Source organism: Liolophura sinensis, chromosome 13, assembly GCF_032854445.1.
Source record: "Liolophura sinensis isolate JHLJ2023 chromosome 13, CUHK_Ljap_v2, whole genome shotgun sequence".
Taxonomy (NCBI): Eukaryota; Metazoa; Mollusca; class Polyplacophora; order Chitonida; family Chitonidae; genus Liolophura; species Liolophura sinensis.
Window position 1 is genome coordinate 13,781,085 of NC_088307.1, and position 17,793 is coordinate 13,798,877.

At 39.0% G+C, this 17,793-nt stretch overlaps 1 protein-coding gene across 5 annotated transcripts in view; it reads right to left on the reverse strand.

Moving 5' to 3' along the window:
• Positions 1 to 8,792, reverse strand: part of LOC135480082 (ras GTPase-activating protein nGAP-like) — a 258,043-nt gene extending 249,251 nt beyond the window's left edge. For all 5 annotated transcript variants that reach the window (XM_064759830.1, XM_064759829.1, XM_064759828.1 and 2 more), the window contains exon 1: positions 8,619 to 8,792. In XM_064759830.1, coding sequence (XP_064615900.1) covers positions 8,619 to 8,703 — 85 coding nt within the window. In that variant the 5' untranslated portion in view covers positions 8,704 to 8,792. The remainder of the gene's footprint in view (positions 1 to 8,618) is intronic.
• Positions 8,793 to 17,793: the final 9,001 nt, after the last annotated feature.

Genomic DNA, 17,793 nt, shown 5'->3' on the forward strand with positions numbered 1-17,793 from the left:
TGCGATAAAAAAAAAAATAAAAAAAAAAAACGAATCCATGATGTACAATCAATAGTGTGGAAGCTGTAGGTGGTTTACTGATTGTATGGCTGCCTGATATGCAATAGCTGAAACACTCCCTAAATACATTCATGCATACATGTACATGTGCATTGTAGACTGGTGGTCCGATCAACCCAAATGATGTCCATAAGCAGACCTGATACTGTCACACTGTACATGTACATGTGTACTTTATATGTAAATATATTTATTTATTTATTTAATTGATTGGTGTTTTATTTCACTGATACAGTATACGACAGCAGCCAGCATTATGGTGGGAGGAAACCTGGCAGAGCCCGGGGGATATGGCCCTGGCTATACATGTTGATCCAGGTTCAATTCACATATCTAACAGTGTTGAGTGGATGACAACTTTTGGTAGGCGTGAAGGCAACTAAGGCTCGTGCAGAGATGCTCATTGTTCTGGCAGCTTTTTTTTTTCATTTTTTCGTTTTTTGTTTTTTTCATTTTTTGCCCTCTAATTTAACTACCCTGGCTATATCAGCCAATTGTATTAACAAAAAAAACCATTACAGTAACAGTAACAGTACAAAAAATCACTACAGTAACAGCACAAGAAATCATTACAGTAATAGTATAATTAGATCTATTTCAGTTCGTTTCACTTAGGCTTCACTTAAACTTCCTGGTAATGTCCATCTACTTATATATCCCTGTAAAGTTATACCAGCACCCTTACTGTATGCCAAGGCAACAGAGTTAAGGACATTAGAGAAATGCACTGTTAACATCCATTATGCATATGTACACAAGTGCACATAGATATACAGCAGAATGGGTACAGGGCTATCAAGCTGGCCAATCCAGGCTTGTAACTTTACACACCCATCCATACAGCTGCGCTTGAGTACTGTAATCTCTCTGATAAGAACACAAAGCCTCTTGGCATATTTTCAGCTTGAATCACAGGCGTACACATAAAGAACAATGGGCAGGTGTATTTTGTCATAAAAGGCTGAGCTTCGCATCATTATCAGGTGTTCATCACAGGTGTGATAATGGCTTTGAAACAGTAATGATTACGTCATGTTTCAAGGTAGTCCTTGAACAACTATGCCCTGAAAAACAATAATGAGGCAAAGTCGGGTCTTTTATACTAAAAAACAAAACATTTATAGGCTTTTAGTAACACAATTCAGACCTTTCATACGTAAATGTATGGCACAAAAGTAGGAGCAAGATGTAATCTACGTTACCTGCTTCATGGCACACGTACATAGCAAGTTTCTGTCAATGCTAGAAAAGTATATGTACAGGTAACATTCCAGATGTATTGAAATGCTGCAGTGTTAGATCTAGAACGTGACACAATCTGCACGAAGGGTACTGGAGTATAAAATCAAAAGAATGCGCTGTGTTTCCCCTAATGTTCGGCGTTTTTCAAGTGACACATTTTTCCTTGATCCCGATTGATTTGTCAACTTTGTAGGACAACTTAAGAGATTTTCGTGTAAGTTTCATGAATTTCTTACCTTAAGTTTGGATATCAGAAGCATCACTTTAAGGTCTTTATACACGTGTTTCTGAAAGTGCACTTTTACATACCAAATTTTACGTGAAATACAATATGTTTAAAAAAAAAAATCAAATAAATGAAAAAAAACCTAGTGATGATGTAGCTTGCAGCAGAGTTGCAGCTTTCTACGGGTGGAAAATGTCTTTTTGATTGTTTTTTTTTTAACCCTATTAAACCCTAATTCAATGATTTATCTTTGCATACATACACGTATGTACCATGTGTATACCAAACTACCACAGGAGAATTCTGTTCACATGTACTGGGTATCCCTGACAATACGATAAGCTAGAGCAAAGACATAGAGTAAAAACAAAGCAATGCAAGCATATTTCAAAACTCTGAATCCTGACCTCCTCAGAGTTCAGAGATCGAGAGTTAAAAGTTGAAACAAACCACACATGAAATGATTTTCCTTAATCAAAAGTCACAGTGTTTGGTTTCACCTTAAAGAAATATTTACAATCCACAACATGACTGAGAAAACAGGAAAACAGAGGCTAAGTTTGGAAAGCAGGCTGACCTCATTAACACACCACACAGACAAGCCATTCCCACAACCCGGCAAACAAATTTAATCAGTTTTCAACAGAACCATTAAGTCGCAAAGTTTGCCCGAATAATAACACCAACAGTGTTGCCAAAGACCTGCAAATATTCACTGACTCCTTTGCATCACATGACAGGGTCCCAGAATCTGAATGCTCTTACTGCTATTAACTGGGTGTTTTCATCCATGTTACTGCTGCTCCGCTCTTGTTTGATTAAGACCTCTGTTAGCACAGCTGTTTTTATTGAACACTAACATCTCAATAAGCAGGGATTCCTCCGGCCTTTTCCTGATTTTTGCTGGTAACCTGAGGAGAGAGATAGGGACTGGGCCACACCCAGCCTGGCAGGCTTCGGGTCAGGCAAGGAAAAAGACACTTGGGCAAACAGTTTCATCAAATCCCCTGGTTTAAAATAAGAAGTCAGTGACCTAAAGTTCCTTAAGTACATACATGTATACAGGCACATTTTTTTTTCATTCATTACATTTGTTCTTCAAACCATTCATAGTTTAATTTAGACAAACAAACAAGTACAGCAGGGCCCACAAATGAAATCTAATATCTTTGTTGTCACAAAATAACCCTTAATTTATTTCAGGTGGCTTCCCAAATATAAAGATGTGACATTTTAAAACCTCAACACACTAAAATTTTATGTTGTTTAAAACAAACTTAACAAATACAGCCAAACTTGTCATATATGTACTTTTAATTCATGCAAATTTCTGCTATTTATTTGGCACAAACACAATAAAGGCAAATTCTGACTTCGACTGCCCTTTGTAATGATAAACATTAAAATTTTAATTCAGGCTTCTTATTTGAATTTCCGAATTCATAAGCAAATACTAGTACCTATAAAGGATTTATTCAATCTCATTAGTTCCTTGTTTTATACTGGCTTCCTCTTCGGCCGTAAGTGGGAAGGTCTGCCAGCAACCAGCGGATGGTTGTGGGTTTTCCTGGTTTCCTCCCACCACAATGCTGGCCGCCGTCGTATGATTGAAATATTCTTGACTACAGCGTAAAACACCAACGAAATAAATAAAGAAATAAATAGTTCCTTGTTGTGGTTCATGACATCACGCTGTAACTCAATATACATGTACCCGCACATGTCCCTCTAACCTGCTAACACCCCTGGTAAAGCACAGACTGACTTTGTCAATTGGACAACCCTGCTATCCATTGACATGCAATGATTTTCTCGGCCCACTACAAGCAACCTGAATCTGACAGTGTCAATGGATTTATAGAAATCCCATAAAGACGTGCAGGAGTCAAACTGTCACTGATGTCAGCTGGCGGGCTAGTTTCACAAAATTGGCCTTTTCCATCCATGAGGTGTGAACAGCGTGTACAAGAGGTTTCCGCTATTCCCACATGTAACTTGTGAGTCAGCATTACATGGTGTAACATCCGTGATCAGAGTTCACGGGAGACTCAGCAGTTACCTAACACTGCCCTCTGGAGCTACTGCAGGAAGCAGGATTGATGTTAGGGAATGCTGCATGTGACGGGCAGGAAGTTAAATTGACGTGGGGGAAGGAGACCACGGAATCAGGATACTGAGGATTGAATTTGCCCAAATCATATACACTAAGCTAACATTCGCCCTAATCAGTGTTCACTACAGCCATTTTCCGGCTTTTAATTCCAAAACAGTCTCTGAAATTGCCATTTTTTTCCTGAAATACCATAATTCTTCTAATTTTGGGGACAGACATAAGTAGTGCTGAAAGCAGAATATTAGATTTCTTTCCCATGACTTTGTAAAGGACCCAGGAATAGTAAAGATGTGAAGATGTTGTTCATTAGATGGAATAGCCATGTGAGAAAAAGAAACTAAATATTCCTGCTGCAATGACATGTATAATGTATACCGGCTAAGAAGACAGGAGCAGACTAGGTGTTCAAAAAATTAGTAGAAATAGGGTAGTCAAAATGGAATGCTGTCAAAGGACCCCTTTGGGAGCTCTTCTCTACAAACAGATACCTAAGCCCCACCTTACTAGTTTGTCTATATCTGTTCTACATTGAAAGACAACAAATTGGGATAACCAAATTAGTACGACTATCTGTACATATACAAATATATATCTCTCACAGAGAGAAACAACACTGCAAAGATTGACCTAGTATATGTATATATGTACAGTACATTTACCTATGTTGTGGACAATTATCAACCAGGAGGGGTGTACATGTATGTTAGATGACACCAGCTGGATTTGAACTCCTTACCTGCCTCAATAAATGTGAAGAGCCCAAGCTACATGTAACCAGACAGGGCAGACAGGTCTACAGTGATTACGGATACTCATATTAACACCTGCAATGATCAGCAAATTAATAACACCTGTGATCATGCATATTAATGACCTCTCACATGCATCTGAAAAACAACCTGTCCTGAAATCCAGACGTACAACACTTATGCATACATAAATTACAGGTGTCCTTTTGATTTAATCAGGTGGAAATAAATAGACACAAATAAAAAAGCAGTTTTTCCTCCTGCTAATGGAAGGAATGTCGCATTTCTTCAAGAGTTGATGACTTACTGATGTTGAACCTGCCTGTACATACGTACACACACACGAAGTACAGTAGGTAAATAGTTAAGTACTGCTTGACTACACTGCTATAACAGTCTCCTAACCCCACCCATTAATAGTACTGTACCAACAAATGTCAATGTAAATGCCCTAAAGAAAGAAAAAAACAAATTCTACACCATTTTTGTTGTCATATCTTGGGCGTCATATTTCTACATACACAAGTTATTTTTTCCACTCAATGTTCAGCTTTCAGATCTTTTTAAAATAATTCGTTCAACTGAATTGAAAGATTTAAATCAAAATGACAAATCTGTCACTCTCGGAGTAAACATCTCTGTTTATCTCTACACAGGTGATCCTCTACCATATAACCATGCTGATGCACACACAAACAGTATATCAATTTTACACCTATGTAATTAAATTTATAGCAGATGTGAAAGCCATCCTGAGGGATATTATTACAGGTTGAATCAGAGTTGTTAGCACCTGATCACTCGACCCGTAAGGATTGAAAAGTTGCACCTTTTAACTTGAGGCTATCTGAGCAAATGAGAAGCCTTTATATCTACAGTAGCTACCAACAGCACACATACATGTGTATGTCCATACAGAGATGATGGAAGTACACATGTAGGTTATATAGGGAAAAATATCTTCGGTAATATTCTAATAGGTTTTTCCCTGGTGTCCTGAGGCAATTATTTTCAAGATGTATACGAGCATAAATAAAACAAGGTATAGTTATAAAGATATCATCAATGAATACGGACAGATCACAGAAATGATTTCATTACTTTTTTACAATTTACAGAATCATATGGCACACATACTGATCAATATTAAACAAGAAACACACGCTCTCAACGCTGGCTTTATAATTTAAATAAAAAAAAAAAAATTCCACACAGATGTATGTAAGTAAATTGTAACCGGATGTAATTTTTGAAGTCGTCCTATTCCAAGTTTGTTTCACTTTGTTTTTTTTTAGCCAAGCATTTTACACAAATAACAATTAACAATTTAAAGAGGTGACTACATGTAAAATTACATATATGTAAGTATAATATTGTGGCATCATTTGCTTTTTTAGCCACTGCATGTACATTTACATCCACATGTATCACAGTACACTGTATGTATTGTACTTCCTTCTCACACCAGGCCTCAAAATACGTTGTTATTCACTCTTTTTTAAGATCCTCAGAAACATACATGACTGTTTGTTGTAAGCTTCACGTTGTTTTCCAATTACATAAATGGAATCTAATTAGTTTTACACCTTTAATTCATACTGGATGACCCCCAAGGTCAATGTCAAGGTCATCATATACACTCTGAAGAGGTCAAAATATCAAATATCATGACTACTGTACATATTGTGCATTTACAGCCAGAAATCGTGTGAATGATTACACTGCAAACTAGTAACTTAAACAAGGCTTTTAAGGAAGTTTTTATTTCATTATTAATAGGCTATTTTTACAACTCCTACAGCCACTTTAGCAAAATTATATTTACACATTCCCATGCATGCAAGAATAATTTTCCCCACTGCACTCTGTATAGACTACATGTTGACAGCTAGTTTCATCCAGGGAAATTATAATTAATAATACTAATAAAAGACTGATCCAAAAAAAAATTAACACAAGTTCATAACACAAACCAAAGAGCTGACAATGTGGTAAGCATACAGCAGAAGACGAATATTACGTATTAGCTCAGGAAGTTATCTCCACTTCATGTCTGAGAACATAACAAGACTACAAATTAAAGCCAAGATCCTTGTGGTTTTTGGGGGGGCTTTTTTGCTGAGGTTGAGCAAAGCTGAGCATAACATTGTTCACCCACCACACTTCACACTGAGCATAAACGTCAATAAATACAGTTCTGTTATTTTTTTCTGTCGCTTAGCAAAACCAGTAAGCATGAAATCCTTATGTTTAAGGGCTGACAAGTTTTAATGGTATAAGACAGACTGAGAGGCCTGGACTATGTACTGCAGTCATGGGAGGGTCTCCACAACCATGCTAACTCAACTGTTAAATGATGATGTCTGCAAATACATGTCTATACAAGGCTTTTGTATATCATACACTGTACACAAGTATCCCACACAAATGCATGTTTATTTACAGCACATATTATAATTCCGTACATTTTATCATATATATACTGTGATATTTACACATGCATTCATAACCTGTATTGGGTAGGGTAGGGTAGGATTCTTACAAGAATTACACCCAGAAAAGTGTGAAAAGCACTTCATATTGACCACAAAAAGCCACCTGAATGTTGAAGGGGTGAAGCAGAAATATATGTACATGTGGTAAAAGTCAATTATTTGGTAGATGGGATAAACCTTTATTCCACATAAAATGAGAGATTCAATGCAAATTTATTCTGGTCCAAATATACCCCACCCCCCCAATAAAATCAATCTGCAAATGGATTCGGAAATAATACTGACAATGGTATAAATTATACCACAGAAAAAAAAAAGTAAAAAAAAAAAAAGAAGAAAAGCAGCCTAGGGTCTAGAGCATGTGTTTTGCATGACAATTAATACTGTCAAGTCTAATTTGCATATAATCTGAATATAAAATCAATACAATAGCTCTGTATTGGGCATGAAGCAGCCTGTGCCTGTGAAAAGGGGAAGGGTGGGGGATTGTACTCAAGGTGAACCCTTGTTCATTTCCCTCTTCAGGGTATACATTCTACAGCATACAAACCACTGTTTTATAACCCATCCCCTCTGTCCATCATATGTAGTGACCTTTCATAGAATCCACAATCAATAAAACGCACCTACATGTCTGCATAGAGGCATATTGGTTCCATTGTACTTTACTGGTTTGGTCAATTTTATTTCTCATACTATTCAAAAGTAGCAGAATGTTCTTATCTTAAAACAGTTGGCAACACACTAATTTAACATCCTGGTGTTGCTTTTATAGAATTTATCCGTTTGGAGCTTGTCATCTGCAAATATAATCAGCATGTGTTGAAAGACGTGCCACTTACAATAGTTTGTATACAGGATTTTCTGTTTTGTACAGCTTCATGAAAGTAATCCCTATAATACTCGTCAAATTACGTTTGATACTATATGCGTATTGGAGACTGCGAACTGAGAATCAACCAATTTGATTGAATATCTTATTCCCAACGATTTTGTTCGGTTTCATTAGATACATCATATCCCACTAAATACGCCACACAAGGTGTCAACATGTGAAGTTGTGGACGTAGTCACCTATAAAGCATTAAACTGTTCCACGAAGACATATCAACCATGAAAAATAATATCCCCAAACTGATAATGTTGCCTGTTGGAATCAACTCTATATATAATATGTACAGGCCTACATAAAATATATATAATATACACCCACCAACCCGCCATACTAGTTGTACAAAGTATCAAAATTTTAACTGTTGCAGACTGTAAGTGTTTCCTGCATGTGAATGGTTTAAAAGATAATACATTATAGAAAGCTAAGAAGCTTACGTTACATTTAACATTTAACGGGATTTGTGCCAGTGGAAGCTGAAAATTGGGTGTATAGTTTGCGCACGGAATTTATATTTCCACCAACTGACAGAAAACTGACAAGTTGTCATAAGACGTAAGCTGCTACCGGTATGTCAATTTCAGATACATCACTATCAGTCACACGCACGTCAAATCTACGTCGTACAAGCAAATTGTCATTAAAACTTTTAAGAGACATCTACTTTACAAAGTGATTCTAAAAAAATCACGAGGCATCTCTCAATCTCAGGTTGTCAACAATGATCTGTGACAGCCGATAAACGCTGTGAAAAGACTACAGTTAGCCATAACTGGCTAAAGCACCGCAAGTTGACAGGCGAGCTGTATTTCGCTTACACTCAGTCACCGAGGCTACTTACCCCACACGTTCAGCCAGCCCTCGACTCTACCAGGTAGTGCATCAATGCCACTGAATGGCTCACAATCACAGGCTTTACTCGCCATTTTCACAACGTAAAATCCAAAGCGTAAAACAAGTTCACATGACTGATTTAAGTGAATGACTTGACCGCTCGATGTGCCTACTGCTACTCAACATCCGCCATGTTGTCTGCTGCTACGCGGACTGATTTCAAGAACTACATACTTCTAGCACACAGACCGAATAGTTGCCATAAATCTTGACTAATTGACTACTTCTGTAGTGGTGAAAAGCAAATATTATTGTTTTCTTCCGCTTTGTTAAAATTAATGCTTATTATTTAAATCTGAAACTGTTATGGACAAAGATCTATGTTTTACGCGGATGTAGTGTACACGTGTGTGGTTAGGCGGTATGAAAACAAACCGCCAAAAGCCGTCGCACTATACATGTACATTACAAGCACTGCGTAGTCAATGAAAAGTATGTCAGCTTACGTATGTAAGGAGTTATCTCGTTGCGCTAAATAGACTGCAGTCTGAGGGGGAAAAAATCCCGCCCATCTGAACAATGGCAGATAAAGTTTACTCATTTACTACACTACACAGAGTTGCTTCAAAGGAAATTTTCACAGTTTGCTACAGAAGACGTATAGCTATACTGCTCGGTAGCGTAATGAATTATCGTTAGCATACAATGTCTAATTCATCAGGCTAACTGTTCGCCATATTTTAATTTTGCACATGTACTGATGTAGGTATAAATGTGTTACACTGCAATACATTTACACATGTATGCCTTACATCGAATAAAAAATGACGTAAAGAGGAAAAAAATGTCACACTTCATTTGCATATGGCGTAGAAGCGTTTTATATCTAGTGAAGTTCATTACTTCTAGACCTATCAATTAGCCTATATGTATATATAGAACTACATGTTTCGAGTTCCTGGTATGGGCGTAACTCAGACGTGCATATAGGTCAATGTTGCTTATTAACAAGGTTTGAAAAAAGAGATTTCTTATGTACAACATTTCATGAACTAATTTGTGTTGAGTATATTTATTTCAAGAATATGACAGTGGTCAGGTTTAGGGAAGTGTGGAATAAATCTATCCTGGTTTGGGGAACCACTGCACTTTGTGCCGAGCCGGCAGCGGTTGTGAACTGGATTCGAACACGGGACCTCACAGGGCATGCTACAGTTGATGGTCATATAGACGCCATAAATTACAACTGAGTAAGCCCGTATTTGAACTTTAACACTTATTTCTTCCCATTAAGGACACGCCGTGTATTCCACCGAGCAAGTCTTTTGTACACCGGACTTGTGAAAGTTCGTCGATAAACTGCCAAAGGCCAAGTTAATGTACAATGTCCGCATAAGTAACTCCCATATACTTACATATACATCTGATCATTCACTAATTATGGATATTAGAAAGTGCGGAATATCCAGAACCTAGAAATGCCTAGACACCACTTGCCGTTCAGAGTGTCGCAGTTGGCACCACTTGCCGTTCGTACGGTTGTAGTTGGCACCACTTACCGTTCGGACGGTCGCAGTTGCCATCACTTGCCGTCTAGGCTGCCACAAGCATATAAATAAAAAAATAAATAAATAAGCGCGTATGAATATAAAATAAACCGAAAGATTTGGACTTCCAGATGCCATGAATAGATAGCATATATGCCTTTATATAAGCACGATACGATTATCCTCAAAACACTATGCCCGGTGGTATCTCTGCTGCAAAAATAATACGACCTAGGAACTTTGTATGTATATATTTTGACAAGCTTGTCGCATTATAATATATGAAAAGAACAACATGCGGGATATAGGTCCGTCGATCTCGTTTAAAACATATAAGTTTGTATTCGATGAACTCATCAAAGGTATCTATTATATACTCAATTGTTTGACGGCGTTGCTGCCGATGTCGTATAGTTACATAAATATTTAAAAGATATCTTTAAAAAATGTATTGTACACAACACATATCCAGTCCTCATGCTTGTTCTTCGAATTTTAACTTGTACTCTGAAATCATTCACTCAAAATACATTAGACATATAATAACTCTCTAATTACGTGCACATTATGTATGCGCGCTTCTGATTTACATCATGTGACCGAACACGTGCATGCTCTTGCAATATGTTCAGATCGATCGGATTATAATTACATCAGGATTACGTATGATTAATCAATGGATTAATTACCAATGATATATAGCTTATGCCATTATTTGGATGTACATCATGTAGATGTCATATAGATGCCAGGCACAGAGTTGGGGATGGCTTGTAACAGGGTAATGGTTATTTATAATCATGTATGGTATTTATAGAAAGACGTGATGATTAACATTGCAAATATTCCAATTTTATCGCAACATTTCCGACTGAATATAAACGCAAATAATTCATTCGTTTCGCTAATCTATAACAATTGTGGGTACATGGTTGGTTGAATGAATCATTCGGCACAGTTTTATGATATGACTTTCACTGGACAATAAAGAGATCCCTGCTTATATTTATTTATTTATTTGATTGGTGTTTCACTTATAGCATTATGGTGGCAGGAAACCGGGCAGAGCCTGGCAGAAAACCACCACCATTCACAGGTTGCTGAAGGACCTTCCAACTTACGGCTGGAGATACAGCCGGCCTGAGCTGGACTTGAACTCACAGCTACCGCATTGGTGAGAGGCTCCTGGGTCATTACGCTGCTCTAGCGTGCTAACCAACTAAGCCACGGAGGCCCCTCCCACTTTATATATTTGACAGAATATAGAATACTGTATAATACCCGTTCTTAATTGTCTGAGTTAATACATGTCTAATTGCTTAACCACTCAAATAGGATCAGGCTATACACTGAGCATGAAAACAGCCATGATGGAACTCTTTTGTGTCGAGAAACTAGTGCTATATGCCTAAATGCTTGCACACTCGATGACAGAATACGAATGTTTTTTGCTCTCAACTCTTGTATAAAGAACTGAACTTCGGCAAAGAGGCTATGCCGGAAATTTTTGGGGAACATCGATCAGCACAAATCAATTTCAAGGTTTGATATTATTTTAGAATAGCCAAAATAATTTCATTTCAAAAAATATCAGTCTCATCTAAACGCGTGCTGACGTTTACATGAAATTTATACAGCTGTATGTCGCACTATATAACACTATAAATAGTACAGTAACGAGGCAGGTATATTTACCGAAAGGCGATAACTTGAGCTATTCTAATTAATAAAAATTTGATTTCGTTGTAGCAAATTGTTCAGAAACTATATGTTAGTTTACTCCACTCTACTTCACAAATGTAAGAGTTTCGGAAACGGGGGGAGGAGATGGGAGAGGGCAAAAAGGGGAACATATAATCCACTATTTGGATACGAACCCCCGCCCACCTTAGCCCCAACACACCCATCCACTTTGGAAGTGGTTTCGCTGTCCGTGAAATTTTTTAAATGACTATTTTATAATTCAAACTTTAAGTCATTTATAATCGTCGATCACCTCTTAAGGCCTTTGTACAATATGCTAGAATTAAAACAGATTTGAAGTATCGTAAGATTGCAAGCATAATTAGATTAATTGATCAATGCACTTAAACATAAAACAAATCTGTTTTATGGCATTCATAAGCAACCCCAGTAAAATAATTTGACTTATTTCACAAGTTCAAACGAGACATGCAAAATGATTTAGGCCTATCTAAACTAAGGCTTATTTTTTGTATATATTCATTTATGTATACACACAATGTTTATATTTATTTATTATATTTGATACGTGCTTTACGCTGTACTGAAGAATATTTCACTAACACGAAGGCCGCCAACATTTTGACAGGAGGAAACCGGACAGAGCACGGGGAAGCCCACAACCATCCGCAGGTTGCTGGTAGACCTATCACGACCGGCAGGCGAGGAAGCCGGCGTCAGCTGGATTTGAACTAACATTGACCATATTGGCGAGAGGCTCCTGTGCCATTGCGCCGCGCTGGCGTGCTGACTACCTCGAACATGGAGGCTTTTAAATATAGATATTATCCTTGAATAGAACACAAACATAGTTCTCCACCTTCAAACAAAACTTTTCAAAACTTATCAAACACGATGTTTTGATAATCATCTATATGTATAGGAAGTGGACTATGTATACTGGCGTATTTCTGTCTTCCCATTCAAATCCTCATATACATTTATATCTGCATAAAATAATATATAAAAAATAAGAACGACGCCTTTTCAACTGCAGTCGGAATCATGTAGAACGTTGAGAAGACGTTTTTCTTTGTTATTTTATCTACTACCCCCACACTACTTATTACGTAGTCCTATTCCTGTATACGGATTCAGTCTAACCTGACACGCATTTGTTGGGAAAGACCTCTTAGAGTAGCCTCCCTTGAAAATAACCATGCGATGATGGACAGATTTCGATTTCCAGATTGTTATACAGGCCTATACGTAACAAATATACAATTTCACCGAATTAAGCATGCACGATGTAGAGTATATTTTAATATAAATATAGTCAGCGGAAAGCTGTGGCTAGGTTTCTTGTTGATGAGGTTATTTATTGACTTGTATGTCGGCCTGTTGTATGTAGGCCTATTGTCCGTCGGCCTACTCTCTAAACACTACTGGGTACTAGTGGTACACAGTGTTGGACGCAAAAATGTACATCTACCAAATTTTGGTTAGCGGTACACAAATTGTGTAATTCATGCGACACGTCCACAGTGCCTTATGTACATATGTGAGTACCGCTGATACACATGTCACTGTGGATGTGCAAATTTGTACACAATCGTTTTTAGAGAGTATTTTGTACGTAAGCCTATATTGTATGTAGCCCTATTGTATGTAGACCTATATATTGTATGTAAGCCTATATTGTATATCATATAGACGCCATAAATTACAGCTGAGCAAGCCCGTATTTGAACTTTAACACTTATTTCTTCCCATTAAGGACACGCCGTGTATTCCGCCGAGCAAGTCTTTTGTACGCCGGACTTGTGAAAGTTCGTCGATAAACTGCCAAAGGCCAAGTTAATGTACAATGTCCGCATAAGTAACTCTCATATATTTACATATACATCTGATCATTCACTAATTATGGATATTAGAAAGTGGGGAATATCCAGAACCTAGAAATGTCTAGACACCACTTGCCGTTCAGAGTGTCGCAGTTGGCACCACTTGCCGTTCGGACGGCCGCAGTTGGCACCACTTACTGTTCGGACTATCGCAGTTGGCACCACTAGCCGCCTGGACTGTCGCAGTTGCCATCACATGCCGTTCGGACGGTCGCAGTTGGCACCATTAGCCGTTCGGATTGTCGCAGTTGGCACTACTTGCCGTTCGCACTGTCGCAGTTGGCACCACTAGCCGTTCGGACGGTCGCAGTTGCCATCACTTGCCGTTCGGACTATCGCAGTTGGCACCACTTGCCGTTCGGACGATCGCAGTTGGCACCACTTGCCGTTCGGACTATCGCAGTTGGCACCACTAGCCGTCTGGACTGTCGCAGTTGCCATCACTAGCCGTTCGGACTTCGCAGTTGGCCCCACTTGCCGTTCGGACTATCGCAGTTGCCACCACTTGCCGTCCGGACTGTCGCAGTTGGCCCAACTGGCCCCTCGGACTGTCTCAGCTGGCACCACTTGCCGTTCGGACTGTCGCAGTTGCCATCACTTGCCGTCTATGCTGTCACAAGCATATAAATAATTTTAAAAAATAATAAAAATAAATAAACGCGTGTAAATATAAAATAAACCGAAGGATTTAGATGTCAGGCACACAGTTGGGGATGGCTTGTAACAGGATAATGGCTATTTGCATTCATGTATGGTATTTAAAGAAAGACATGATGATTAACATTGCAAATATTCCAATTTTATCGCAACATTTCTGACTGAATATAAACGAAAATAATTCATTCGTCTAGCTAATCTATAATCTATAATTGTGGGTACATGGTTGAATGAATAAAGCATTCGGCAAAAATTCACAGTTTTCATTGGACAATAAAACGGTCCCTCTCTATATTTATTTATTTATTTCATTGGTGTTTTACGCCATAATTAAGAATATTTCACTTATACGACGGCGGTCAGCATTATGGTGGGAGGAAACCGGGCAGTTAATGACCGGTTACTGGATGGCATAGGGCAATGGCATCTTTGACAGTAATACATTTTCGGATTATTTATTTATTAGATTGTCGGTTAGGCCAACTTGACGAACTTTTCCTTATGCAGCGTACACATACAGCATATGCAAACCATATATATTGGTGCATGCACGACAGACAAATGCGTATAGTCCTCAGAGAACGACTTTTTGCATGGACCTAGGAATACACAAACGCTTTGCCCAAGGTCAGGATTGAACCCGTGCCTAGTGTGTCCTAGCCAGTGAAACATTTCAAAAGTAAGTGAGTGAGTGAGTGCTTGGGGTTTAACGTCGTACTCAACAATTTTTCAGTCATATGACGACGAAGGAATCATTAGGGTGCATGTACGTGTAATGTGCCTCCTTGTTGCAGGACGGATTTCCACTGCTCTTTTATTTAGTGCTGCTTCACTGAGACGACTTACCGAAGGCAAGTAAGCCGGCCCGCCCGAGCCATTATACTGATACGGGTCAACCAGTCGTTGCACTATCCCCTTCATGCTGAACGCCAAGCGAGGAAGTTACAACTTCCTCTTTTAAAGTCTTAGGTGTGACTCGATCAAGGATTGATCCTGGATCTACCGGTCCCGACATTTCAAAAGTAGGACAAGCAGTCAAAGTTTAATGTGTTAAATTTAACAGATAGGGATCTCTCCATACTACGATTCCTCACAAAGATTTAACAGGCTGAATTTCGTTATTAATTATATCTGCGTTCACTAAGGCAAGTGAATGTAACATTAAAATCATCGATGGTGCGTGTTTTACGAATACATATTTCATTTATTCGACGTCGGCCAGCACTAGGGTGAAAAGAAACTGTGCAGAGCGTGGGAGAAATCCACGACCGTCCGCAGGTTGACCTTCCCACGGACAAGCAAGCATGAGCTTGACGTGGGGCCGGCATGAGCTGGTCTTGAACTCACGGTGACTATATCATTGTGAGGCTCCTGAGTCATTGTGACGCGCTCGCGCGCTATCAACTGGGCCACGGAGGCCACAGAGACCTTCTTTAGTGAAATTCGGTGATATATGGAAGCCGTTTAAGGCCATCAATCATATCATCATACCTTCGTTCCATCGCCCGGCGAGTGCAAGATGATGCGAAGTAATGGTGCGAAGGAACCAAGTGATAACATGATCATACAAAGCGATGACACGATGATACGAAGCAATGTTTATTTATTTATTTTATTTATTTGATTGGTGTTTTACGCCGTACTCAAGAATATTTCACTTATACGACGGCGGCCAGCATTATGGTGGGTGGAAACCGGGCACAGCCCGGGGGAAACCCACGACCATCCGCAGGTTGCTGGCAGACCTTCCCATTTACGGCCTGAGAGGAAGCCAGCATGAGCTGGACTTGAACTCACAGCGACCGCATTGGTGAGAGGCTCCTGGGACATTACGCTGCGCTAGCGCGCTAACCGACTGAGCCACGGAGGCCCCGATACAAAGCAATGACAGGATGGCACGATGTTACGATGATGGCCTTATCCGGTTTCCACAGTGATACAATTTACAGACAGTTCATATAGGTTGTACACCACTATATTGGCAGACCCCTCTTGTTCCCTATATCTGCATTTGACTATATGTGTATGAAGAATGACTAAAATATAAAGAAATTACTAATATTATATATATGTAAAAATTACGTTTACCAGGCTGTATATATTGATGACCTACTGATATTAAACAACCCCCATAATGCCGAGGCGGTGATATAAATCTTTTTTCTTTGATTGGTGTTTTACGCCGTACTCAAGAATATTTCACTTATACGACGGCGGCCAGCATTATGGTGGGTGGAAACCGGGCAGAGCCCGGGGGAAACCCACGACCATCCGCAGGTTGCTGGCAGACCTTCCCACTTACGGCCGGAGAAGAAGCCAGCATGAGCTGGACTTGAACTCACAGCGACCGCATTATTGAGAGGCTCCTGGGTCATTACGCTAGTGCGCTAACCGACTAAGCTACGGAGGCCCCCGATATAAATCTTTTCGCCTTTACCTGCTTTAAAGCAGACAACAGTTAGACCTGATGGTGCACCTTATATTAGAACCTACATACCTGTCCAGGGATGACCAGTGTATATTATATCAAGCTGCACCATAATGCTAGCCACAGGTGTATAAGTGAAATATTTCTGAACACGGAGTAAAACACCGATCAAATAATTAAATAAATAAACGGGGCCATATCAGTTTTGAAACTGACCTTGTAACTCACCTTGTAACATGTGCTTTAAACAGATCCTGTGTATATGAAATGTGACGATCTTAGTCTACGTCACAAGTCATTAATTTAATATATATATATATATATATATATATATATATATATATATATATATATATATATATATATATATACAGTGTGTGTGTCCAGTAAACTCCATCAAAAGCCTTGACTTTAAAACACCCTCGTTGGCAAATCCGGACAGATAGGTCCATACAGCGTTCCAGGCACGAACGATATGTTCATATAGTTGTATCTCTGTAAGTGAGAAGGTCTACCAGCAACCTGCGGATGGTCATGGGTTTCCCCCAAGGCTCTGCTCGGTGTCTTCCCACCACAGAATGCTGGCCGCCGCCGTATAAGTGAAATATTCTTGAGTACGGCGTAAAACACCAATCAAATAGATAAATGTTCTTGTATCAAATTCATGCAAGTAAAGCGAGACTGCTTGAAGTTGTACATAGTACATGCACGCCTGCAGGAGTTTTACATCAACATGATTCTTTGGTGAATTGTTCCAATAAAAGCGCAGTTGAGATATCTGGTAATTAGTGACGGACTGCGACTCCGACTTGAACTTTGAAATGGATGCCATGCCTGTGTAGAACATCGACATTTTTTTTTCTGAAAACTGTTCACAACTTCTAACTTACATGTCACCAGCTTTCATTCACTATTTGTAGTGAATTGCGGTTATAGACCTAGAATGTCCCTTTATGGATTACG